At 43.3% G+C, this 27,504-nt stretch overlaps 1 protein-coding gene across 10 annotated transcripts in view; it reads right to left on the minus strand.

Moving 5' to 3' along the window:
• Positions 1-431: 431 nt before the first annotated feature.
• trps1 (trichorhinophalangeal syndrome I) overlaps positions 432-27,504 on the minus strand; it is a 155,876-nt gene continuing 128,803 nt past the window's right edge. For all 10 annotated transcript variants that reach the window (XM_072676273.1, XM_072676274.1, XM_072676271.1 and 7 more), the window contains 2 exons: positions 17,100-17,222; positions 432-4,420 (listed from right to left, as the gene is read on the minus strand). In XM_072676273.1, coding sequence (XP_072532374.1) covers positions 3,254-4,420; positions 17,100-17,222 — 1,290 coding nt within the window. In that variant the 3' untranslated portion in view covers positions 432-3,253. The remainder of the gene's footprint in view (positions 4,421-17,099; positions 17,223-27,504) is intronic.

Here is a 27,504-nt window from a genome sequence, read left to right on the forward strand (position 1 = left end):
TGTCAGTCGGTGTCACTGCAGTGCTGAGAATGACCCATTACCGAAATAATACTCCTGTCTTATGGGTTCCTGAGCATTGTAGAACAGGGTGAAAGGAGGCTAGGGGAGTATGCAGAGAAACAGAAGGACTACAGTGCGGAATTACAGAACTACAGAAGTTCTCCTATATGGTGAGTAGGGCTGATATAACGGGGTGGAGGTGGTCAATAGCACTGAATCATAATGTATGTCATGATGTCCTGGATCTTGGCCTGAGGAAATGTTCTCTAACTGGACCTTACGGAATTGAATTAAATACCATGTCCTATGGCATCCCTCAAAGAACCATTCGCAGCACCTTTCTGTTTAAGAGTGTAGGGATGGTAACCACTGCAGTGCACGGCAGGATTCGAATGAGACAAACGCAACAGCACGTGCAAAAGTTGCCGAAATGTTTTGTTATTACTTTATTAATTATTATTATCATTATTATTATCATCATCATCATCGTCATCATCATTATTCAAGTTTAGATGTAACAGACATCTTTGCCATCTTTGTTGAATCTTTTTGCATGTAAAAACCTACAACACAAAGAAACCGTTAAGGTGGCAGTTGAAGGAAAAAAAAACAAAATAAAGAAATTCTAAACCATCATCTATGCACTTTAAATGCTGTAAAGTGTAAAACAATAACATTCTAAAAATAATAGTTAAAACATTTACATAGTTTTGCCTTCTGCCTTGACCAGGGCGAGACTGGCTCCCAGGCACGAACAAATACTCCTTTGTGTTTCAATGTTGGTAAAGCCTTACAACACAAGGCCTTCGAGAGAGGAAAGAAAAAAGGCACAATCTTGTTCACTTATTACAATGCAGTACCTGTTCATAGTCATAGCATGCTAATAAAACAACTCATCTTTCTTCCTTGGCAATAAACAGAGTAACTGAAGTGCAAGCATTAACATAATTACAAATTAAACTGAAAGGTTTGCCAAAAAACCCAAAAAATAAAACAAAAACCAAAACAACAAATCCTTACGTTATGTAATACCCAACTGTATAAATGCTCTAATGAAAAGCGACAGTTTATAATTATTTCAGTTATTTTCCAAGAGGCTTTGCAGTTAAGCAGCATCGTAAGGCTATAAGTGAGGATCTGTGAAATGCAGAGATGTCCTTAAGACATCCAGAGCATCTTTCTCTCTCTCTTTCTCTCTCTCTCACCTCCTCAGTTCATATAAATAATGTCTGTGTGTAGCCAGGCAAAACCCAGCTGATTTGCTGATTCCATGACCAAGAAAGGAGAACTGTAGGTAGAAGAAACAGTGGAACAGAACAGAGGGTACAAACATCTTGAAGCTGCTAGCAAACAAAACAAAACAAACAAACAAAATAATAACACATGAGCTTTCGGGTAGACCTAGAGCTTCCATCAGTAAAAAGAAACCCATGGAAAACTGAACAGAAAAAGCGTATGCAAAAATGCGTGCAAGCCTGATAATCATGCCTAACACCATTGATCATGTAATATCATCATGTTTTGGTATTGGAGGTAATTCCCAAATGCATAATTGAGACATTTCAGGGCAAAAGTCATTCACTTCATCTGTAACAGACTATTACGTATTCAGTATAATACAAGAACAAAGAGTTGCAAAGTGAGAGTGAACCAAAGAGTAGCTCAGTACAGCTTTACAATGTTGTACTTCTCTAAGAAAAGCTTTATCAAAAGGCACCTAAAACACCTGCATTTACTAAGTATCGACAAAACTCTATGTCTGAACATAATGCAGAGTAATTGGCAGGTTAGTTTTCCTATAGGAAACCGCAAAAAAAGGTCTCTTCAGTACTCTGTACTTTCCTAAGACGTGGAATTCAATAGAATTCACGGTGGGTGAAATAGCTGGACAGGGGGGCTAAAGAGGTTTATTCAAAGCTCTAGCAAAAAAAAAAGAGCACATAAAGCTTTATCAGCTTCCCTTGAATTTGTTCAATGTCCGCAGACAAAAACAGGGAGATTGAAGACTTTAATACAATATGTTATTCAGCTATAAAGCACAAGTACATGAATAAGGTGGCAAAACAAAGTCATGATGAACAACGCCTGGAATGGATAGTGCCTTTGGTGGCCAAAGAAGAAAACATATATCTTTGCTTAAAATCCACCTTTGAAAAAAAGAAAAAGAAAAAAAGTGATCGTATCTCTCCCGTTTGTGTAAAAAACAAACAAACAAAAAAAGAATGAATAATATTAGCAGGTGTTTGCTTCATTACCTTGTTTGCTACATTTGCAAATGTAAACTTTTTCAGAGCCAAGCTCAAGGCCCTTATTCAGATGCAAGTTCAATGTTGCATATTAACATATCAGGTAGAAAATACTTTGTACATTATATCAGGCACTGATAATATGATTATTTCTATTAACAACTTAGAAAAAAATATCTTTTTTTTTCATTCCTTCCCAAATTTCTGGAGTGATAATTAGCTTTGCATCCCAGCAACTAAGGCAGCAGCTAATATGTCTTTATGAAATTCTGCAACAATAGTAACCCGACCCTACGCACCGGAGGGGGAAACAATACATCAACGAAAAGCAACACTAAACTCCAAGATATTTAGTACAATGTTAACCAGAGACAGAAAGGCCTATGCTAATGTGTCTTGCCTATTTCAGCCATATACATTCCCTGAGGATGTTTGTTTTGAGGACAAAAATCACGTATGCTGTTGCCATAGTGACAGAGGACTGGCACGTTTTTTGCGCACTCTTTGCCACGCATTCAGAGTCCCACATCCTCGATTTGTTCAAAACCAGGTAAGAGAACTTTCCAGAAGGCCACGTACAGCCCAAACTTAACGACAACAACAGAAATAGATGAACCCAGCTCGATAAACTACTTTGTCAAAGTGACATGTCTGGGTTAAAGTACGTTTATAAAAAAAACCTAAATTAATAAACTACTTGTACCATTTTCCTCAAAAGCAGTTCTGTAAAAAAGTGAAAACAGCCAAGAGCTCATTTCGTCTGAACTCTGATAGAAACGCTATGCTGACTGAAGCTCACTACATTGGCAGCAGAGGCACCAGGAACCATGTTGGCAAGTTTTGAGTGAAAAAACAAACAAACAAACAAAACAAAACAAAAGAAAATTATTCTACAGTCATTCGTACATTGTTTTTGTTATTTTTGTTGTTTTTTTTTTAATCGTGCAGAGTGTTTTAATGGGTTCCTAATATACTGTTCAATTTGTGCTAAGAGGTCTGGTCAGGCTTCACTCGTCCGTGGCCGTCGCACTGGCGTCTGGAGCAGGCCGGTGAAGGCCTCGCTGGATGTGGGTGGTGAAGTCGTACTTGTCGGTGCAAGCATGCAAGCAGATGCTGCACTGGAAAGGCCCGCCGTCACCATGGCAACTCATGTGCAGGGCATACATGACCTCGTCCAGGAAGACGATGCCGCAATGGGCGCACTTGCTGGACAGGTCGTCCTGGGTGCTCTGATCCATTCTCTCTGGTTTGGCGGGCTGTGGCAGGTCAGCGTCCTTCTCTTTGGCCTCTACTGGCCTGTCCGGCTCACTCTCCCTGTCTGCTAATGGCGAGGCCCGTTTCTCCAGCTGGGCCTTCTCCTTGACCATATTGGCGCCATTGGGCACAGGGCTGGATTTGGAATGCTTCATGGCCAGGTCGAGAGGGGTGTCGCTGTCTAGTCCAGAAGAAGAAGGGGGTGGCGGGGGGAAGTGAGGAGGCAGGCCGAAGGCGGGGTAAGGCACGAAGCTTTGGCATGGGTTGGGCAGGCTGGCCACGTGGCCAAGGTACTGGCCCGGGTTGCCTGGCACGGACATCTTGTACTTAGTCCAGAAGCGCAGCCAGTCGGCCTCACTCTGCAGGTCGCTGTGGATGAAAGGCAGGCTGAAGATGGGGTACTGGTACTTCTCGATGGGGCTTCCCGGGGGCGAGTAGCTGGCCTGCTTGGACGGGCGCATGTACTTCTCGATGGGGCTGCCCCGTTCGGAGCCACCCTTGCTGTCCGGACCACCCTGAGAGCCCCCGCTCAGCCCGTTGCCCTCAATTCCGCCATCTGCAGGGCTCTTGTGCATGTGCAGCGGTGGCATGCGCTTGTGGATCTCCAGCGTCTGGCTGAGCAGGAAGGCATGGGTGGAACGGGGGCTGGGATGGCCCTTCGGCCCAGAGGGGCCATAACCCTCGTACTTGGCAAGCTGGGCCTGGGCTGGGTCAGCGCGCGGCAGCTGCCCATCTGCGCCTGGCTCGTCTGGCCTGCGTTCCAGTGGACTGCCATTGAGTCGCTCCTCGCTGTTCACACGCTGCTGCTTGGAGCCCACCTGCTCAGATGGGAGGCTGTCTGGATTCAGGCGCTTCCGTGTGCGTCGCCGGATGATCTGCTCCCCGTTATTCTGCTTGATGATGTTTAGAGGCCGGGGAGTCTGAGAGAGATCAAGAAAGGGAGAGATAGGGAGAGAGAGAGGGAGAGAGAGAAAAAGTATTAAAGATGGACTCCTTTTTGATAGATTTAACAGCTATTAAACCTGTTACAACGCAGTGATTGCCAACTCTGATTCTGAAAAATCTGTCCTGCACATGTTTTTTCTTTCTTTTCTAACACAACTACACAGCTAATGAGCCAATTCACTAGACTGCTAGTCTATAATAAGAGTTGTGGAGCATAAATAACACAAAATTGTGCAGGACAGGGATAATCCAGTACCATGAGGAACACTGTATCTTCCAAGCCTTGTTCCTGACTGCTAGCTCCAACAACTGTTGAGAACAATTTTTTTTTTTTGTACATCTGTGGATACAGACGAGAAACACCATGTGCTACAATTGTGAAATGATGCCAAATGACCACAATGGTGCAGTTTGGAGCCACATAACAATATTCCGCAATAGATGAAGTTATGAAAACTAAAGCTTGGGAGAAGGACCATGCCTGAACTCCTCCTCTCTATTACTACACATCCTACAAAACTGCTTCTCTCCCCTCACCTTCTACTGATATAAACTCCTGCTCAGTCTTTGTTAAGAAAGAGGGTCTGGTTTCGCATCCCATCAGCTAAAGCCACCCAGAACTCCAGCCCAAGTTTCTCAGAGATTCCTTTTCTTGCCTCAGCCCACAATGAGTGTGATGCACACTTCACAAATAGGATTTCATGTTAATAAAGTTTATTTAGTTTTATTTATTTGCGTTGCTAAGCAATGTTATATTTTAAGCAAGAAATCAGATATCTGAGTCACTCATGTAGACCCCCAGTTTTTTTTCATTATCAGATTTAAAAAAAAAAAAATGCTTGTAAATTTGTTGAGTGGATTATTGCTGAAATCTGATTTGATTTTCGGCAGTTATCAGATTATTATGTGCATGTAAACACACTCATTGATTCAAATAGCAGATAGTAATAAACTAAGGAAGTAAGAAACCATACAAAATAAAGAAAACTCATCCATTACACTTGACACTGTAGTTTAACGGCATTCCTTGGAAGATCGGCATCAAAATCAGGCTTTATTGACCAAGTTTGTTGCATGTACAAGGAATTAATCAGCTCACAGTTACCATAACAGACTATAAACGTTTAACTTGGACAACTTGTGTTCAACCACTCACGCCCACACCTAACTGTAAACCTGCATACATGCATACTTTCGTAAATAAAAGCTATTTAACGGTGGTGCTGAGAGCAGCAGCAACGTAGCTGGTAGCAACACAATAGAACAGATAAATAAGGAGTATAAGACAATAACATCTATACAATAGCATATGAATGGTTAAGTATAGGAATGCTTATGTGCAGCAGTTGTTAATGAGTGTGATGCCTGAGGTATGAAACTTTTCTGCAGTCTGGCTGTTTAACCTTCATTTGTCTGAAGATCCTCCCTGAGGCCGAAGTAGCTGATGACCGGAGTGCTTTGGGTCATTGATAACTTTCACAATATGCTTCCTGGTTCTGGAGATGTGCAGTTTGAGCAGGGTGGGACTAAAACCTTCTCTGCTCTGATAATGTAAAAGTCCTGGGGCAGTCCGAAATTCTTCAGCTGGTACAGGAAGTACTAGTTTATCTTTATCTGGATGTTTATCTTTATTAGATGTTAATATCCCACTTCAGATCCCTGGTGTTCGCCGTCCCCAGGAACCTGAAGGACTCCACAGCCATCACAGTCTTGTCAAGCAGTGAGAAGGCTGTGGGGATGCCTGTGGTGACAGGGGTGGGCGGCTTATTCTGAAGTCCATCATCATCTCCTGTAAGCATTGTAAGCATGTTCAGCCCCAGGTTGTTGTGACTGCTCCAGAGGACCAGCTGTTCAAGCATCCATCTGAAAGCAGACCCGTCACCGTCTCAGATGAGACCAATAACTATGGTGCAAACTATGGTCGGCAAACTTCAGTTTTTTGTGCACAGCGAGAAGAGCAGTGGGAAGAGCATGCATCCTTGCAGGGCACCAGTACTGATTTCTCAAATATCTGAAGAGAGCTTTCCCAGACCCACCTTCTGCACGCTGCATGTAAGGAAGCTGGACGCTAAGCTGGTATAGTTTATTGTAGAGTAATTCTTGTGTGATAATGCTAACTGCTGAGCAGAAATCGAGGAAAATTATTCCGGCATATGTCCTTGACTGGTAGAGATGATAAGGGAAGGTGAAGTCCCATGTTCACCACATCATCCACAGAACTGCTGGCCCAGTATGCCAACTGCAGGGGGTCCAATAGAGGGTTTGTGGTGTGTTAAAAATTGTCTCTCCAAAGGATTCATAACCACAGAGGTCAGAGCTTTGGGTCTGTAGTGTTTAGTCCAGCAATTGTTGTTTTCTACGAATTAGGTAAGATTATGGAGTGCTTGAAGCAGAAAGGTACTTCGAACACCTCCAGTGGTTTGTTAAAGACCTGTGTGAAGACAAAGGTGTAAGGTGGTCAGCGCAGACCTTTAGACAGGAGGATGAAACACCATCAGGGCTTTCTGCTTCTTGAAGAGTTGACGCACATCCTGTTTACAGAACCTCAGGGCAGGCTGGATAGGGTAAGAGGAACTGATGTTTGTGCTGTGGTGTGAATGAGGTGTGCATCAGAGCCGGAGAGCTGTGTGATGCTGGGCTTTTTAAACTTGCAGGAGTAAGAATTTCAGCTTGACTGCCAGATGATCCTCCATTGTCCCTGGGGATGGCTTCTAGTAGCTGATGACGTCTTGCAGGCTTTTTCACACAGCTAATGGGTCGCTGGGTGACATCACACTACTCAGCTTTCTGGAGTACCTTTTTTTTCTTCTTTTCTTAGCGTGTTCCTTGTCTTGTTATACAGCATCATATCCCTACTTCTTTATGCCGCTTTAGACCAACACAGCTGTCTTAGTTTGGCATTGAACCAAGGCTTGTCATTGCCGTATTTTATTTGTGCTACATTTCCATTGACTTTCAGCACAATTCACAAGCGTGAAAATGAAAATCCATGAAAAACAAACGATTTCCGCTGCCCAGCTGCCAGTTATGTGATAGAAATGCTTTACATTATGAGGTCATTTCCTGTAAAAGGGCACAAGTCTTAGTGTAGCGTTAGTAATGAATGCCATACAAATTCCATACTGCTGGCTTCAATGACATCTCTGTAATCTAATGACCAGTGTGTTCTGTTCGTTTTGGTTTATTTTGTTGTTCGGCGAGAGATCCTGTCTCTCAGAGCTGCTTGAGAACTTTCTATTTAGGGAAGCTGCAGCCTTTTCTGGACATCTCTCTCTGTAAGAGCTGAGAAGTCACAGCATTCCTGTTAAAAACACTCTCGTCTCCTTCTTGCTCCAAGAAACCTCTCCATTCTGCTGGCTGTGTTTGTTTTCTGCACCCCAAGCTGAACACTTCTACACTCACAACACTAGCGAATGCACTTCTGGCAATTATTCGGCACTAATGAATGCATTCGGAACTTTAAGTTGCACCCATTGCTGACGCAGATGTGCAAATGCACACATACAGCTTGTCTAGTCCTTGTAGAAATGTTTTGCAAAAAGGACTCTCTGGAGTAGATAAACATGAAGCTATTGGCACCATGACTAATGCCAGGCGTTGGCTAGAGTGGTATAAAGCCCCCTGCATTGAGATGTGCGGCAGTGGAGCTGTGCTCTCTGGAATGAAGGCTGCTGCTCTATCCAATACTTTAGGGATGAGTTGGGGGCTTCCCTGAACAGTACAGACAGTTACTCCAACAAAAGCAGAATAAAAACTTTTTTAATACCTTAATTAAAAAATATATATATCAAAAAACAACAATAAAGGAGCTGGTGTCTCATTACTTTTGTCCATATAGCTTTTGTCCATATAGCTTGTTCATAAAGCTAGTGGTTGGTGTGGCCAATAAGACCAATAAGACACCTAACACTACACTGACCCGTCTCTGTAATACAAGTAACCTTGTAAGTCGCTCTGGATAAGACCGTCTGCTAAATGCCATAAATGTAAATGTAGAGTAGCTAAAAGTGACAGCATGTTCATCCAGGTCATTAACTACATGCTTAAACACAGTCTGGACAATCCTGTTAGTCTGCTCTTTGTCTTGTTTGTCCACTTCTTCACAGAGCTGACCACAGGTTTAGTACATTTCTAAGGCTTTTGCCTGTAGGTTGGGTAAAGATGAACTAGGAAGTGATCAGAGAGGCCTATGACTTGTTATTGTTCGTAACCTCCACAAAGCTTTGAGAATCCAGCCCTAAGGATAGCCTAAGTGAGGATAGAGTGGAGGATAAAAGCTGGACTTTACAGCATTCATGCTTTCACTGAAGCCCGAGATCTCACAGCTGGACATAGTGTACGGACAGGTTTAAGTGGACATCTAACCATCTATTACTGGCTGAGAGGGGTCAATGCCCTACTCAGCAGTACAGATCCCCCACCGGAATGCTTCATGCTTCAAACATTACTCAAATGTCAGGATAAACATATATTCTCAAAATGACCCTGAAATTACTATGATTTATCGCATGGTCATAATGCTACCTTTGCTCAGCTCCAAAGCATCAATGGCAGAGTTCAGAAAGTATGAGATTTTCTTAGCCTATGAATTTCCTACTGTAGTTCTGCTGTGAGGTTTCAGGACTTTCAGTGTGTCTATTTTCATAAAGCACTGATTCACCATGATGCTCAGGTGACACTACAGAACCCCAAGAACCCCTTATATGAAGAGTGCCTGAAGCTTGACTTGCATGTATCTGTACTGCAAATGGGCCCTGTACTAATGAGATTTCATCACAATGATTCATCTCTTCTGGGACTCCAAGGACACACTCCACTAATGAGGCTGGTTAGCGTAATAATCGGTCATCAAAAGACTATTAATTATTACTGCTTTGTTTCTGTTAGTTCTGCTAAGCTACGCAGGCTCTCTTACACAGACATCTGTAATACATCGTCTCTGCAAATAAACAAATGTTCATTTTAGGACTGAGTGCTCGGTTAGGTGACTTGTTAGGCATTGTCAGCATGAGAATGGACAGCTTGAAAAAGGATAAAGGATGTATGGTCCTTTGTATACAACTATTATTTTATGTGGAGGTCCTTTACAGCTCATAACGTGCCTTAATTATGCAGGGTAAGAGTGCTGGGTCACAGGGATGTGGACTTGAAACCCAGGTTTGCTGAGCTGCCACTGGTTGTACTTGAGCAAGTGCCCCACAATTCTGCACATTTAAATGACTTAAGAGTGTTATTTAAAGAACCTGGGACATTGAATGTCAGGATCACAGGGTTGTGGGTTCAATACTCTTCGAAACTTGAGCAAGTGCCCCAGGTTTTTTAAAGAACCATCTGCACATTAAAGTTACATAAGAGTGTAATCCTCACAGTAATGCTCCACAATCTACTAGAAAGCCTTCTTCCCTGGACAGCAGAGACAGTTACTCCAACAAAAGCAGGATAAACTCATTTAATACCTATGATTTCAGAAGGAACATTGAATGAGCAAGTGTCCCAATACTTTTGCCCATATAGCGTGAATCTCATTGCATGAAGAGTTCCCTTTCATCTTCGTCTATGCTGTGGCTGGGAAGATGTAAAGAAACCCGGATTTCTCTCAGGGACAGGAACGGCCTGTGCTTTCATTCATCACCATGGACACAATATCATGACTTGTCTGCAATCTGTTCGTCTGCTCTCGAATCCCATCATGCCTCTGGTTGACTCTGGCATGTGGGCAGCAAACTTCAGTCAGGTGACGTGGCTCATCTTCTGCTCTGCTCTGCCGTTAGACACACACTTCTACATCCTCCCTCTCCCTCTCTTCATAGAAATCTCATACAATCCACCGGGAGCCACAGCTAATTGGGAGGGCAGAGGCAGGAGAAGAAGGTGAAGCCATTTCTTCCTCCTTTTTATTTTTTTCTTCCCTCCTCTCGCTCTCACTGTGTCTCCGGGGCTGAGGAGAGCGAATTTGCCACTAGAAGCAAAGAGAATGCAAATAAAAGTGCTGTAATTTCCTCCTGCCTGGGCCGCTGGATGGCTGTGAGGAGCAAAAGCCGGCAGGGGACATTAAACTCACATGGCAGCTGGTTGCCTTTATTGCACCATGATCCGCCGACATGCTCCCGGGGCAAGCGCATGGACGAGAAAGGGGAGAGAGGGGGAGGAATGAAAAATAGAAAAAAAGGGGGGGAAAGGCTCAACATGTGAAGATGATAGAGAGGAAGAACATATTCTCTTGCCCCTCTTATTCCTCCTCACCACCCCTAAAAGTGCAGGAACTAGGATTTATGCAGCAACACACTTCCACCGGAGCCTTTTCCATGCAAGCCTCCATATTTGACTCTGAACCATATGGCAATGTCTGGTCACTGGGGAATAAAGTCGAATCAGTTATACAAATTTCATGCTGTTGCTTAAGTTAGCTCAACGCCAGGCGCTGGATGGTGTGAAAACGAAAGCTCCGGCTCTTTGGGAGCTGTCAGGCTGTCTGTCTGTAGAGAAGAGCTGCATGAGAAGTCAGAGAAAAAGAAAGAGTGCCCTCTACTGCCGGACCATTTCTGGTCCTCAGTGCACGTGTGCACGTCCACACACACATACACACACACACACACACACACACACACACACACACACACACACACACATACATACATACAAGCATGCACGTCACACTCTGCCTGCCTCTCTTTCTTCCCCTCTTACAGTCTCACAGTCTAGCTCAATCCAGGCTAAATTACATTTAGCTTTTCAATAATTTCCCACTATGAGATTTCTCTACAGCAAAATGAAGGGTTAGTTCATAGCGTTGTGATAAACTACAAATGTTGCTTTTATTGGAAATTGGATGTTAAGCAGAGCACCTCTCTCTTTGCACTTCACTACAATATTGGCTCTTAAAACTACAGTCTGAAAAGCATTTGGGTAAAATTAATTTTTAATATGTTAGAATTTGATGAGACCTAGATTTTCTGCCTGCAAGGCAAAACTCCTGCCTCAGATTTAAAGACACAGTCTAAAATGCCTCAAATAAAAAAAAAAAAGTTTATTATTATTTTTTTTTTTAACAATTTACTTGATTTAAATGGGTTTATTCTAAGGAAGCCAACAACAGAGTCATGCCACATATGAATCAGAATCGGACTTTATTGGCCAAGTGTGTGTGTAAGCATACTTGGCCAATAAAGTCTGATTCTGATACATATTTTAAAAGGATATATTTATTTTTCTTTAAAAATCCTTTATACTTCACTGTCAGCTCACAATCAATGATTTAAATAGTCATTAAATAATTACTGGTCCTACGTAATTTTTGCTCATATGTAAAGGTTATGACTTCTGGAGCTGGTTACACATTATTTTGAGGGGGCTTTACAGATTATCTACAGATCAAATTGTCAACAAACTATTAGTTGAATGTTACTCTGAGCAGGGCAGAGTTCAGGACTAGTGTTCAGTTACATTTACAGCATTTAGCCGATACTCTGCACCACAGCGATTTCTATTTGTATCATGTTACACAGGTAGGTGAATGTAGCCTTAGGAGTCTTAGCCAAGGACTCTAACTGGTGTAGTGTGGTGTGCTCACTCAGCTGGGGAATCGATTAAGATATTTAGATATTAATATTGATTATGTATGTAGCTCAATGTTTGTTCAGATACGCTAGTAAAGATAAGCACAGATGATCATGCCCAAAGAAGCTACCAGAAAATAAAAGTTCTGTGGTTTTCTAAAATGAATGTACATTATGGCATATAATATTAAATATTAAATGAGCCAAGAAATGATGAACCGTTAGAAAAATGGAATAGGTAAAGGTAATACACAGAAAACTATGACAAATAAAAGGGACAATTCACCTTCAGTGCCATCATTTTAAAGAGTTTCTGCTGTTTATTCAGTTTATGAAGTGTGATAAAAGAGAAACGATAAATAATTATAAGTACAACAATAAAATCTAAAATGTAAACATAGAATAATATTGACGGGTCTACTTTTTTTAATATCAAAAAGTGTATGTATATTATTCTGCAACTCTAAAAGGAAAAAAAAACGTAACTTTTTAATTTCCAAGTGATTTTAGATAATTTATATTGGCAAAAAACATTGGCCAGATTTACATTATGTCAAAAATTGTAAACTGGCAAAAATTGAGAAACAAGGTTTTTGCATGACAGCAACATTATATCTTTTCAGATTTGTCAGATACTGATACCGCAACCTTGTGTATCTGCCAATACCAATAGCAATCCGATACCATCTTTGTCCCTCTCTTAACCCTAAGACTCCTAGGCCAATTTTGCATGATTTGTTGATAGTTTGACATAACTTTATTTGTTTTACTTTCAGGAGATTCTAGACTACTTAAATACGTCTGACTGAGATGTAAATATTAACAGAATTTAGATATTTGTACAAATTTGATGAAGTTTTGATGATAAATTACAAGCCTAGAATACCGGCCTGTATGCTTGAACCATGTAATTACGTAATAGTTTATGGTGCTGGATGGAATTATCGGAGTATATATAGTATATATATATACACACACACACACACACACACACACACACATTCTATTTTTTCTTAGATTCTTATTCTCAAACGTTTTCATAGCTGTAAGCTTCCACTGGTCCTGCATGCCTTGAGGCGATGGACCACAGCGCCCAACTTTGCTGACAACAGATAAAACAAAGCCCACCTCAGCCTCATGTTTCTCCTTCCTCTACAACCTTGAGTACCTCACTGTGCTCCTCACGTCGTAATTCTTTTCAGCGCACCTCCTGCACGTGCTTGTTTTCTACATTTCAAAACCAGCCCTGTTTCCCTGCCTCGTGCAGTTTAAAGCCTCCTCACCGCTGCAGCGCAGCTCTGAAGGAGCTCGGGGAGGCTTTTACATACGCGGCTAAATGTGAAAGCGTGTGTGAGGTCACTTCTTTGAATGTGCGGTGCATGATAAAAGCAAACCAAGAAAACAGCTAACTGCTATTCCAGAATTATCAGCCTTTTACGTTTCAGCTTTCGAGGGGGTTTTCTTCCCCTCCCCTCCCCTACCCGTCCCCTTTCCCCTTTTTTTCAGAGGTTCACAGAGTTCAGGAGGAGAGCCGAAACTTTTCAAGCAATATTCTGCTGCTCAGGTCTGTGTCCCACATTATAAAAAGGCTGTGTCAATGAGTCCTGTGTGAAAAATGAGACACAGGCTTTTACACTGAGTTTTATATTGGGCAGTGACACAGCACAGCACTGTGCGCATGTTGAGTCCTATTATTAGAAGATAAAATCTGAAAGACATTTATTGTTGCAATGTGTTCTAGCACTAGGAGCCCAGACCTTCATTTAGAGCCCACTATGGCGCGGGTTTATGAGGTGCTATTATGAAATGATTTCTGTAAGGCGTATAAAAGTTTTTATTCAAAAGTATAAAAATACTACTGGAAGCCCGCTGCCAAGTCCGAGTGAAGGACAGAGGCTTCTAGTCCACACTAGTGTGCCGTCAATGAAACAGTCGAGCTGATTAATTAGCTGTCCAAGCACCTTGTGACGGGACGTGTTGTCAAAAAACCTCTGTCGTTTGCTTGCTCACCCTCCCTCGCTCTCTTTCTCTCAGCTCCAAAAGTAAACATGACTCAGCATCCACTGGCTGGCCGGGGGGGCACTGCTGAAAATGATCTACTATCAAGACACAAGACATGTCTTGGAACAATACGAGAATCAGTGCATTAGCTAAAGATCAGCCTACACCTTTTCCATTAATAAGGTCCCACCTCACAACTTACGGGACTTACAGGATCTGCTTCTACGGTATTGGTGCCAGAAACAACATTTACATTTACAGCATTTAGCAGATGCTCTTATCCAGAGTGACTTACACAAGTGCTTCACTGTTTACTCAAGAATAACCTCAGCTAGTTTGAATAGACAAAATATTCAAAGATATCTCTAAGTTTTGACACTACTAAACACCAGTCAATATGGAGACCATAGTACTCTACTATTTACTCTATAAGTATTCTCCGAAGAGGAGGGTCTTCAGTCTGGGTTTGAAGACAGCGAGCGTTTTTTGCTGCAGGACAGAAAAAAGCCTGGACGTTCGTCTTCCGTGAATTTTGAAGGATGGCGGGTCGAGCTGAGCCGTACTTGAAGCTCGCAGGGCTCTTGGTGCGGATCGGCTTTTGACCATTGCTTTCAAGTATGGAGGGGCTGGTCCGTTCTTGGCTTTGTAGGCCAGCTTCAGGGTTTTTGATGCGGGCAGCAGCTACAGAAAGCCAGTGAGGAGAACACAGCAGAGGAGTGACATGGCTGAACTTAGAAACGTCTTGTGGAATGTATGCCTTGAATGGTGAGATCTGTTGTGGTGGCACAAGGGGACCTACTCAATATTAGGAATATTTAGTGCTAATGTTATGGCATGATCGGTATATCAGATTTTACATTTCTATTTTTTCCCCACGTATGATGTTTATGTGGGTTCATGTACCAAAATAGTCATAATTCATTTTTTAATAGACCATTTTCTCCATCCTTAAAACAGGCTGCTTTTACTAGTGTACCTTTAAGGCTGTTATGTGTAGTATATGTATATATGACCCATGTTCTGATTGGCTGCGTATTGAATGGGACAGTGTTTATATTCTATATTAAAACCATCATACTACATTATCTTTTAAGTAAAGTGAAGAAAAGTAGTTTTTTGGGATATAGTCCTTTTAGGAAGACAGGCCAATATGGTGGGTTAGAGATAATCCGGGTTTTGCTGCTCTTTCTATAGATCTGGATGATAACAGTATTTTGTAATTGAATGAAAAATTGTTTATTGTTCAACATAGTTTAACAGAGTAGAGTTTAACATAACCTGATCATCAAAAATGTCCAGTTTAGGTAAATACTGTACTGTGCACAAGTCTTAGACGGTCACAAAAATGTCTCAATACAATTTCCTTAGTAATTTTGCAGGGTTTTGGCCTGTTAAACAAAATGTACCGTAAACACAAATACACGTCACTAAAGTAACATAAATGTCTTGTTTTCAGTAACGTTACTGATCTGAACACAGATTTAGATGCTGACTTCTCTGTGAAAAATGAGGTGCCAGCTCATTTGATTTACTTTAATGAAAGACTGATTAAATAAACTAGGTACTGGATGGTAACTGTAAATACTGGTCTTCCACAAGGGGAGCTTTGGAAGTGATTAAGCTAACACACACACAAACCTGAGGTGTACTTTGTTGGTAATTTTTTTAAATTTTTGAGTGTTTAACAAATAAAATTGCCCAAATAAGTAACTTCACACACATTCTCAGACGCCTACACTTTGCACAGCATGGCATAAAGGACAGAACTCTTAAGACACAGCAGACACACCACAAGGCATCTCATTTCTACATTGCATGTGGCAAGGCAAACCGTGAATATGGTATTTCCTAAACCTGGCCATGAAGCGATCATTGAGTGTAAGTGGTGCAGACAGACAGTCAGATTTGAGCGTCTGTGGTGGGCCGTTTCAACGGGCCCCGAGCCCATTTAAACCACCAGGTGGCACGGTCTTTGAAAGAACGCCTTGTGGCCCGGGCCATGCTGTGCCGTGCTGCTTCACCCTAGCCGACCACACTGATTCAGACAGACCCCTGTATCTCGGCCCCTGCCACCCAGGCTCTGGGGCTGATAGCCCAGGGCCAACTCGAAGAACTCGGAGAGCCTCCCAGATCAAATGCGTCTCATATTAAGAAAGAGGGGGGGAGTTGGGGGTCTGGCTCGACCCAGTTCCAAAAGCTAAAAATGTATGAATGTATAAGCAGAGTAAATTCTAGCAATGGGCTGTGGGCCCGCACACAATGCTCGCCCTGTGTCGGCTGTGTAATTCCTCACATGTTGACAAATTTGTTTACCCGCTGTGTTTATCCAGGCGCTGTTTCAAAGGACGCATGAGTACGTTTAAGATTCCAGGCAAGTATGAGTGGGGGGGGGTACTGTAAAAGCTATAAACTCAATCCAATTGTAAAGCCTTTCCATGATTGAGCCCAGATACAAGCTGTGTCCATACTGAGGGGGGACTTTCTGGAACTGCATGGGCTCCACAGTTTCTCATATAAACCAATAAGCGAAATAAAAAGAAGACGGCCCTGTGCGTCAACAAATGTGTATCAATTTGATTGGGGCCAAAATGAGGTTTTATCTATCCTTCAGAGTGTTGACATCAGAGCTGTGGCGTGATAAGGAATGCCATCATTTCTCTCAGTGAGCTAGAAAAACCTCATGGAGTGGAACCTCTTCGGGCGGAGGGAACGCGTGTGAGAGAGCGTCACGAGAGACGTGTGCAGGAGGTTAAGAGCATGCAGGTTTGTGTGTGTGAGAAGGTGTGAACCTGACATGCTTTCAGACAAGCAAAGGCTATTATACCTAGCCTAGGAGGGTCGAGGCTGAGGTTCTGGTTGGATGCAGGGTTCCTTCTAGAAGACCATTATCTACCCCACAGGCCAAAAGGCCAGCCGACAGGCCTCAGCCTAACATCACGGGAAAGCAGCGGTCAGTCAAGAGCCACCTCTCTGTTTGCTTTGGCTTCTCCACCCCCACCCACCCCCCTCCATAATTCGTAGGTGGGCTGGTGAGACATCCGGCCCTCCTCCCCACCCCTTCTCTCACTGGGCTGTTTTTCTAAGGTCCCCCTCTTACCGAGTGGAGCTTCTGATAGAGGCCACACGCGTTGCACACGTAGCCCCCGTTGGCATTCTTCCTCCACAGAGAGGTCTTGGTGGTCAGACAGTTGGCGCAGAAGACCCCTGATCCCCGCCGTCTCTGAAATCATGAAAAAAAAAAGAGAGAGAGAATTAGAGCGAGTGAGTAAGGCTGTGGGCTGCTAAAAAGGTTGAATAGAAGGATAAGGAAAAGGGGAAAAAAAGTCAAAGAGGGAGACTCTGTGATGGATAATCTGAGAGATAAATCGAGAAAGTGGAAGAGAGACCAAGAAAGGGAACGAGGTAGACAGATAGAGAGACAGAGACAGATCATGTGGTTTTTCCTAGCTAAGCATTCTAGTCTGATGGGGAGAGACATGCTCTGTCCAATCTGAAGGTCAAGCTGTAGCATGATTAGCAGAACCCAACTGTTTCTCACTCTAATTAACCTTCTGCTGATTTATGAGAACTGTAAGATACCACTGAGTTCCGAGCGACAATGCCGTCTTCCCCCAGTCACCGCAGCCTGGGTCAGCCGTGCTTGCACTGACTGACTCGCCTCAGGCGCCTCAAGAACCAAAACACTCTCATTCCCGCAGCGGGAGCCCGTCTTCAAAAACCGATCTACCACTTACCAACCCAAAGTCTCTCTCTCTCTCTCTCTCTCTCTCTCTCTCTCTGTCTCTTTCTCAGAGAGTGACAAATCTATAGCCTCTTCTGCAGAAGATCTAACGTGTTTAGATACTGTTTATCACGACGTTACTATATATGCCTTCACTATATATGCACTCTTCTTCTCCTACACAAAGCCCAACACAAGAAATCCACTGACCCATAAAAAGAAAAAGATGGGCACATGAATCATGTGCAGAGTTCTGGTTTTATCAGTGAGCGAATCCCACGAGACGGTGGGGGGGGTGGTGAGTCAGCCGGGGCAGCATGGGAGAATTATCCAGATTATGGCCCCTGTAAAACTCATTTGGCCTTATAGAATGTGTGCGATTTATTTAACTTCAGACGGCTTGTGTAGGGAGTACGGTCCCCCTGCCAGAAAAATACAATGCTCCTAATTGTGCTCTGATACATTTCGAATGGAAAGCTTTCTGCAGACATAATTTTGGCGCGGAGGCCGGAGAGCTTTCTTGGCAGGAAAAGGGCACTTGATTCATCGGGTGTTTCACAATGTATCAGTAAAAAGTTCTGGGGAGCAGCCAGTTCCCTATAGGGTAATTTTTCCATCCAGATGCGAGCGCTATCGGAGGGCCCCCGCGTCAGCTAAACTAATTATGATCTTGCATTCGCTGATGCCTGCTCACTCTAACACTCGACATCCGCCATTAATCACAGATACACGCAAAGTGAAAAGAAATGAAAGGGAATGAGGGATGGTAGCCCGCGTGGCCATAAAGCCTCCAAATGACGGCAATAATTTAATGGGATGGAGAAATGTTTTTGGTGGAGCTATCAGCAAGTGCAAAGCCGCCGCGACAATCGCCCTTTTCAAACGAGGCGCTGAAGTCTGGACGGTCATTCTTTGGGGCCGGAGGCTGTTCTAAACACCCTGCCTGCTCCGCGGGGGCTCGTCTCTGAAGTCTAAAAGCAGACGCACACATTCTGCTTTGCGGGATTTTTAGCTCGACGATTCTGAAAACGGAATAATCAGTGTATTTTTTGTTGTTAGTTTGATATTGAGGTCTAAAAGTAATGTCTGACATTAGAATGAAAGAATCTGTCTCCTGTAATAACCAAGAACAGAATGCACATGACCGTCTCATGGTGCAAGTGTCAACAGTCTAAAGTGTGACTTTCACTTGATGCATAGATTCTTTACCAATTCACACACTCATCCATATCCAAGTCAAAACACGGTCCTTTATGGAACCAGAAGTGTTTCTTCCATGGCATCCCTCAAAGATCCATCTGAAGCATCTTTATTTTTAGAGCAAATTTCTAAAAAGATAAATAATACAGATTAACCACAGAAAACAGTGCTCCAGTGTCCAATATGTCCAATGTCCAAGTGTTCACTCTCAAACCCACAAGACTCCACAAGCGAATTAGATTAAAATCAACTTACGGCTAATTTACGTCCACTCCCATGCTTTCGTACAACCCTAAAGCGAGAACGTATATATTTTCCCTTCTCTGTGGGGTTTTTAGAGGGCCACATGCTAGGCCTGACAGGCGTGCCATGATTGATTGATTTATTCTTTCCTATCCTGTTCTAGCATTACAAGGCAAACAGAGTGTCCGTCATCAGCTCAGCAGAGTTTTCTCTCTGGCCCTCTGGCCTGCCGAGCCAAATCACTCACATGTGTTTCCCTGTGCCCTGCCTCGCCTGCCTGCATTAGCACAGCTACTGAGAGTGCCGCTGATGCATTCGGCCGCATTTGTCTCGCCGCTCTCGCCTTTCATTTGTCAAGGCACCCTAAACCAGGCGCTGTTCAGCTGCTGCAGAAACCCAGGCCCAAAAGTGCCAAGGCAAACAAAATCAAAAACAAACTCGCCCCTCCTAAAGGAAATCCATACTCCGTGCCAAACAGTCACTGGACGCTGCGCATGGCTGCATTGTAATCGACCCGCGTTTCCTCACAAAGGTGTTTCCTTACTCTAGATATAGACCATGCACAGGTACATGCGAGATTTGTGCATCTGGTCAGCTCAGAGGAGGAACGGTATTCCAGTTAAAGACGGACTTGCATTCAAATGTTCGCATAGAAATACACTATAAGGACAAAAGTATTGGGACACCTGCTCAAAATCAAGGATATTCAAAAAAAACAAGTTTGAGAGAATGCGTTTGTTGGAGTAACTATCTCGACTGCCCAAAGGGGCTTTCTACTAGATTTTGGAGGAGAATTGCTGTGAGGATTTGACTGCATTCAGCAACAAGAGAACGTTAGTGAGGTCAGGATGTTGGAAGATCATCATCTCACCTCATCTCAAACTCCCCAACTCATCCCAAAGGTACTGGATGGAGTACCAACCATCATTCCAGAAAAGACAGCCCCTCAACTGCTTCACAGCTCAATGCTGAGGGGGCTTTATACCCCTCTAGCCTAGGCATTAGGTATGAGGCCAATAGTTTGACATTTATCTAATCCAGAGTCCCCTATTCTATTGGCAATAGTTCTCTACAGGGACTAGACAAGCTGTGAGTTTGTGTTCTTTCGCACATCTGTTTTAGCAATGGGTGCAACTTAAAGTAGCTTAAAGCATCATCACTCATTAGAAGGGTGTCCACAAACATTTGGACACATAGTGTATTACAGACAAGACAACAAGAGGGCAGCTGCACAGGAGTACAACACAATCCAACCTCCGTATTTATCCCATCCGTGGCAGTGAGAACACACACCCAGGAGAAAGCTCTGTTCCTTCGCTCCCCAACCCTAAATCCTGCTGGTCCAGGGGATCAAACCGGCAACCTTCCGGTGCCAAACCCACTCCTCTAACCTTTAGGGCTTTAAGACTGTGTACGTGTCATGCATTACCAAAGGACATAGAGAATAAGTGGTCAGAAGTTGCTGTACATTAGAAGTTGAAATGTATCACTTTGGAAGGGAATATGACCCATAACTTGTTTGATTGGACATTTAGCCGTTCAACTTATTTAGTCAATAACTTATAACTGACTTAGACACTGCTGAGCACTCCGGGAGCACGCTGGGAGAACCCCGAAGAGCAAATTAAGGCAGGCCCTGACATAGGTCATGACTGTTTTCTAAATATTAATACATGCTTACAAGTTTTATAACATGTTTTTGGCTGCAGAGCAGCAGACTACATCTGTTACTGCTGAGTAAGTACTGTGTACAACTACACATCAACTAGCTGCGTGCAGGTGTTAGTCAAATATATGCACACAGCAATAGTTTCCCAAAACAGACCTGATTAATATGCCTCTGCACTCCAGAGCTCTGTGCATGTGTATATGTGTACATGTGCGTGTGGGGGAGAGAAATCGGGACCTCAAGCAGTTAGAGGGCAGTACGAGCTGAGAACATGATGGGAGGTGTGTGTGTGTGTGTGTGTGTGTGTGTGTGTGTGTACGTGTGTACTGGGGAAAAGGTGTTGGGGAGGGGGAGGGGGGGGGGGGTGTTTGGACGGGGTTTTCAATCCAGCAAGTTCAAGTGTCAATTACACAGGAAAGCACAGAAATAGCCTCCCTCCTGTCCAATGGCTCATAATCCCAGACTTCCTTTTCAATTATCAACTAGTCTGCTCTGCCATCTGTAAAAACGAACGTGCGCTCGGCCTTGCCAGGTTTAACTCGCCGCTCTCCTGGCTAGCCACAGCTGCTCTCTGAAGGAAAAAGAGGGGAGGTGGAGAGAGAGAGAAAGCCCTGATTGTCTTTGTTTTCCCTAAGTGCTCGGCCATTTTTCTCGCCTGCCACGTCGGCCGCTCGGCGGGGTGATGTATTGTTTTTTCGCGCGGGGAGAGAGGGGGCCGCCGAGCGCCTGGGCCATGTTCCTTTCCTGACCTGCTGCACTTCATCACTGCATCTGCTCCCATGCTGCTGCTGCTGCCGCCGCCGCCGCGAGGGATCCGTCATGGGCTTCCCCCGGTGCCATGCATTATGCTGCATGCTATACACCCAGCGAGGCCCACACAGGGGTCTGTCTGTCCATACACATAAGGGATGGAAGTGTGCCTGACAGAAAATCGATCATAACTGATGATGATTGAATGAAGTGGGTGACTATTTTTTGGTCAACTTTAAATTGAGCATTTACTGATTATATTTAGCATGTGAATTTAGTTGGAGAAAAATGTCAGATCTCAGATGTCGTTTACCACCCTGTTATTTTCCTCCTAAATGAAGGTTATACACTGGTTATACTTTAACAGAGGGTTTAAAAAAAAACCTATATATATATATATATATATATATATATATATATATATATATATATATATGTTTTTTTTTTAAACCCTCTGTTAAAGTATAACCAGTGTCTTTCTGTTTTTCTTTCTTTTTTTATTGGCTGGTTTACAGCATCAGAACCCGTATATTATAGCATACTATTAACACTGTCCTCTCATTGTGTCCTCTCAGCGCAATATGTGGTTAAGAAGCTAGGGATTTTAGCCCTCGGTTTGGTTTTCTCGAGTCTTACTGGTAAAAATAAACACATAAATAAAAAGCTGGGGATTTCCTTTCTGATGTGTGTGATGTGCTTAAGTCCAGTTTGGTTAAGCAGATGTAGTCCAGTTTGTTTCTGAACGCTGTGGACATTGTTTGCTCCCCTCAGCTTTTGTCTTGTAACATGCTGAATTTGAGCTGGCGAAAGAAAAGCCAGGGCCTGGTTCCCGTCGCAACCCACATTCCCATCACTAGCAGCATCTAAAGGCGATGAGCTGCTCTCCAGTATCACCAGCTCTGACTACGGCTTTTGCTAATGGGCTGGGTGTATGTAAATGTGTGTCCTGTAAAATATATATATAATATTTTTATATAATAAAAATATTATAATTAAACTTGAGACTGTACCAAACTCTCATATTCAATTATGTATTTATTAAGATAAATACAGTGTTTGATTGTAGAGCACTGTTAAAGACTGAATAAATCATACCAAAACTCAAATCAAATCAAATCATCAACATCAAATCAAAGGGGGGTGACCTATGAAGTCCCATACTGGGTTAAATCATCAAATAAAGAATCGTAATCGAAGCGTTGAGAGGTGCGAGGTTTACCCCCCTAATACCAGCAGAAACCTTGAGCCACTCTTCTCCTGCTGCCTTTCATAAAGCATCCTGCCACCGCCAAGGCTGACTTGTGTGAAACTTGTGTGAAATGTTTGGGGGTGTAATTACAGGCCACATTCTGTATTTTCAGGGGCAATTTGCTTGTGCGCAGCGAGCACCAGGGCAGTGCACAGGTAGAGTGGGTGTTAAAGGCACTTATTCCAGGCAAATATCAAGCAGACTCCCTGTGTTTGCACCGCGACCCTTGATGAATGGCCTTGCTGCTTTTCTGGCACTTTCTGTGGGCGTAGCCCGGCGCATTCTGTTTGTACGTGATTGATTATTAATGCCTTGCTCCAGGTGCTCCAGGGAGCCTGGCTGATTTGGCCCACGTGAAAGGAATCTGGAGTAATTAGATCCAGGACCTAATTACATCTATTTATTTATCGAACATGTTCCCACGTTCCGGTGAAATCCCTTCACCACTCCCAGGTGAGAGAGGTGAAGGCTGCCATCACACCTCAGTCAAGACATTTGAGCACTTGTGAGACGAGCAAATAGAGGACCTTTATCTACTGGTGGAGGTGAAGCTGATAAATGCCCTCAGTGCTGCTGAACTGCATTAACGGTGCAGAGGAGAAGAGGAGGATGTGTGTGTTTTTAACTTTGAGGATGTTCTGTTCGTGGCACTGGACAACATCCTGACATTGATCTGGCAGGCTTTTCTCATGGTCAGCTGCAAAGGAACCGAACTGAATGATTGCATGTCTAAGTTAATGCACATTCTTAATGATAACAGGGAGCCAGGATTCGCCGCGAGGATGCTCTTGGGCCGACACTAATCAAGAATGGAGGATTTGAAAATAAATAAATCACAACCCTATCAACATGCTCTCCATGGATAGGAGTAATAGCAAGGTTTGTAAGGAGTGCTTCGTACACACAAAGCCACCAAAATTAAATTACATTTAATTCACTTAGGCAATCCGCAGGCCCTCTTACATTAAATAAACAATTATTTAATCAGCTGCAGGGAAATTAGGCGAACCCCTACTGACAATTTCAATCTCCGAAAATCAGCATCAACATTTTGTGGCTCAGGCAGCACTATCTCAATGCCGGTGGCGAACATCTGGTTACAATTCTAGACATATCGAACCATCAAGTCCTACTTCATGAGGAGGTTATCCTGGGTTTACACAAATCTGATGTCTCCCGCTAAATTGCAGAGCTAATTGTATAATTCAGGCAGAGTTTAATAAATAATTTTTAATTTATTCCTCAAGGATTTATTCCATCTAGAATCTTGGGAGGTCGTATCTCTGAGGAATAAGCGCCTGAATATTTCAAACCCACTTCCGCTGCTCTCCAATTTACTCCTGACACACTTCATGGCAGAACGAGCCTGCGCTATTAAAAAGGGAAGCAAGTAGAGCCGCTCTTCTGGTGAATTAGGTGGAACGACGTCAAAGTATTGATATCAAGAGCACGAGAGCAAACGCATTTAATCTTTAGAATAAAACCAGGCCATCCTTATCTAGGTCTTCTTATGGATTGAAGACTGTTTTATTGTATGTTTTATCGGTGTTCTGGAGTGGGTCTTTGGCACTGAGAATCCTAGTGACTCAACTGGTATTGAGCTTCAGTACTGATCCAAGGAAAGAAACACAAGGAGCTCTTTCCACTGTGATTTGGCCCAGCTGGCCATTTCTCTGGGCCACAGGTCGACCATCCTGACTGTGAATCTCAGAGGGAACAGACCTCCAGATGAGAGCATTTTTTACTGAGGTCATCTCTAACCTCTCCTACTCTGACATGAGAATATCAGTGAAATTTGAGGATTAGATCAGCAGAGATAAGCTGTATACCTTCATGCACGGAGAAGCATTCATAGATCAAGGCAAATTGAGAGTAAAAGAACAAGAAAAAAAAGACAGGGAGAGCCAGGCATGGCCATAATAAGTAAACCTACAGAATAAGTAGAGTCCTACAGGACTGACATTTTCCCAGTCAAAATTAAGTGGGTGAAGAAAATCCTTCTTCTCCTCTTGTTACCAATTACTATTCCCAGTCCAAAATGGGGAAATCAAGAACTGCTAAAAATATATATCAAAAGGTGTCTTTCTTTCTTCCCCCACTATTAGATAAAGACTTTATGTATTCCGGAGGAAAATCCATTCCAGCTTCCGAACAATGCTCCACTCTCTCCTTATCCATGTGAAGGCACAACGCCCTCAGAAAGTATCAATGAACTCAGTGTCCCCTATCTAAGGCTTCCTGAGATATATAGTATCCTCTTACATTCAGTTGCTCCGAGGGCACATCCTGTCTGAGTGACAAGGAAAGGAAGTCCGCTTGCACAACAGCCGGTTTCTAAACGTGTCATCTGTCGCCTCGCTAACCGATAACCAGTCCCTCCCAGCCCCGCATCAGCCCCCTGCTGTTTGTGGCAAACTGGCACGGATGTCAGGACGTGAGAGAAAGCGACCTGAGACAATAGCTGCAGAGAGTGACAAGGGCCATCACGATCCTGGCCATGACATCACCGCCTCCACTACACCTTCTCGTGTGTCGGAGAGGACAGTGATGGGCTGGGACAACTAGGAGGAGAGCTGAGAGGGGGGGTGGGACAATGTACTGTACTGGATGGTAATAAGAGCATCTATTAAAAGAGCCTTACGTAACCAAATCCACAAGACACATTTAGATATAATAAACCATTAAACATCTGGACATTCGATCTTGACATGAACAAGACAGAGATGGAGGTAATACGACTAAATTCATATAACAGAAGAAATGTTTTTAAAAATAATTTTACATAAAATGTAATTTATTGAGGAAAGGTTAGAACCCCCCCCCCCCCCACACGCACACACACACACACACATTTATTCCTGCTTAAAATACCTCAAATTAGCAACAGGTGCAGAACATCAGCTGCAGATGGTCAGAACATGGTTAGAGAGGATTCTGGAGGAGCCTGTCTCATTTAAACCTCAGAAATTTTGTCTGGTTTGCTCTTGATTCTTGAAGAAGTGAGTGGTGAGGATCACCATGGTCAGATCCAAAGAGCTCTCTGAGGCCTTCAGAAAGAAGGTTGGAGATGAGTCTGGAAAGAGGTTTAAAAAGATCTTAGATGCTCCACTGTCTGCTAAATCATTTACAAAAGAAACAGCTTCCAACATGGCCAGGTCTGACCATAATACCAAGTTCAGCCCAAGAGCATGACCGAAAGATGCCAAACGTGGTCTCCAACAATCCGAAAAAGGCACCACAGCACCTGTATACACCAGATATATCTTGCCACAGCTGATGTCAAAGTACAGCATCTACCATTACCATTTTATAGAGGTGTACATGGAGGATACCCTAGTTATATGAACTAATAGACCCTACACATTTAACTTGCTGTTCTGTGGACTGTCTGTTGTTGCTGCATCCTATTTACAACAAGGCTCTGAGCTAAGCTACGCTGAAGTAAGGTGGAGTATAACCCAAACTTTCTGCTCCACCTTGCCGCCTGTTGCTGTACTACTCTAAACTACCCTAAACAGACATCTTCTAATCCTAACTCTTCATTCTACCTTAAATAGTGGAATGGAAGGTTTGAGAAAGAGAGCTTTATTGTGACTGCTAACTGATAATGTCAGCGCACTCATCAGTGATAATTAGGGTAGGTTTCACTGTTGAAATCAGGTCTGTTAGTGGTACCTAGAGTACGCCAGAGGCCAATCTACTACAACAAAACCAAGGATCGGAAGCGGATCGGGCTTTAAAAGCCTAGATCGTATCGAGCCATCCCTACATACATACATATCATATATAAATCAGGGCCAGACTAAAGTTTGCCAGACAAGCAGCAAGACTTCTGGAACAATGTGCTTCAGAGAGACACATCGAATCCTGAGTCGTGTCCTGATTTTTTTTATTATTATTATATTTTTGTCACACTGTCCACTTTTACCACAGCCCTAGGTTAAACACAGCCAATTGCTTTCCTTGTAAAATGGGATATGACTCCCACTGCACCCCAGCACTGCTGTCTCGCCCTGGTACAGAAGCACAATTCCCTTTTCTTTTTTTTATTTAATCTAGGCTTATAACCACAAGATCTGTTTCTCAGGATAGTGAGCTAAAGAAGTGCAGAATAGCACGGGAACACACACTGCCACTGGCCCCTGTAATTCATGCTTTAATTGTTTAATATTAGTGACCTCCTAACCTGTGGCAAACAGCGTAGTTCTGTTAAATGCTTCTGTAAAATCTATGAGGATACAGACCCTGGGAACTGCCATGAGGTAAACTCTGGCACACTTTGCCTTAATAGCCTGTGTTGTAACGCGGTGTGGAAAGGAGGACATGGAAACCTCAATTCACCTTGCCCTGGAGGACAAACACAAAGGCCACGGCACACAAACATCAGTATGAGACTGTGCGTGTGTGTGTGTTCATGTGTAAGGAGCGGTGTAGTATCAGTGTATATTATACAGCACTTCAGTCCCCGAACATGAGGGCCTCCGTACACCAACAAAGGCGGCCCCTCTTTCCTCATCAGAGAACTCCACTGTAAACCTCTCAGCACTGTGCAGAAGCAGGCTGAACACAAACGTCCAGAATGCACCGCAGTGATTTTGGGGACGACTAAATGTGAAATAAAATTAAATTACAATTAAATTAAACTGTAAATTGTAATTAAATTACATTTC

This window comes from Salminus brasiliensis, chromosome 3, assembly GCF_030463535.1.
Source record: "Salminus brasiliensis chromosome 3, fSalBra1.hap2, whole genome shotgun sequence".
In the NCBI taxonomy this organism is placed as follows: Eukaryota; Metazoa; Chordata; class Actinopteri; order Characiformes; family Bryconidae; genus Salminus; species Salminus brasiliensis.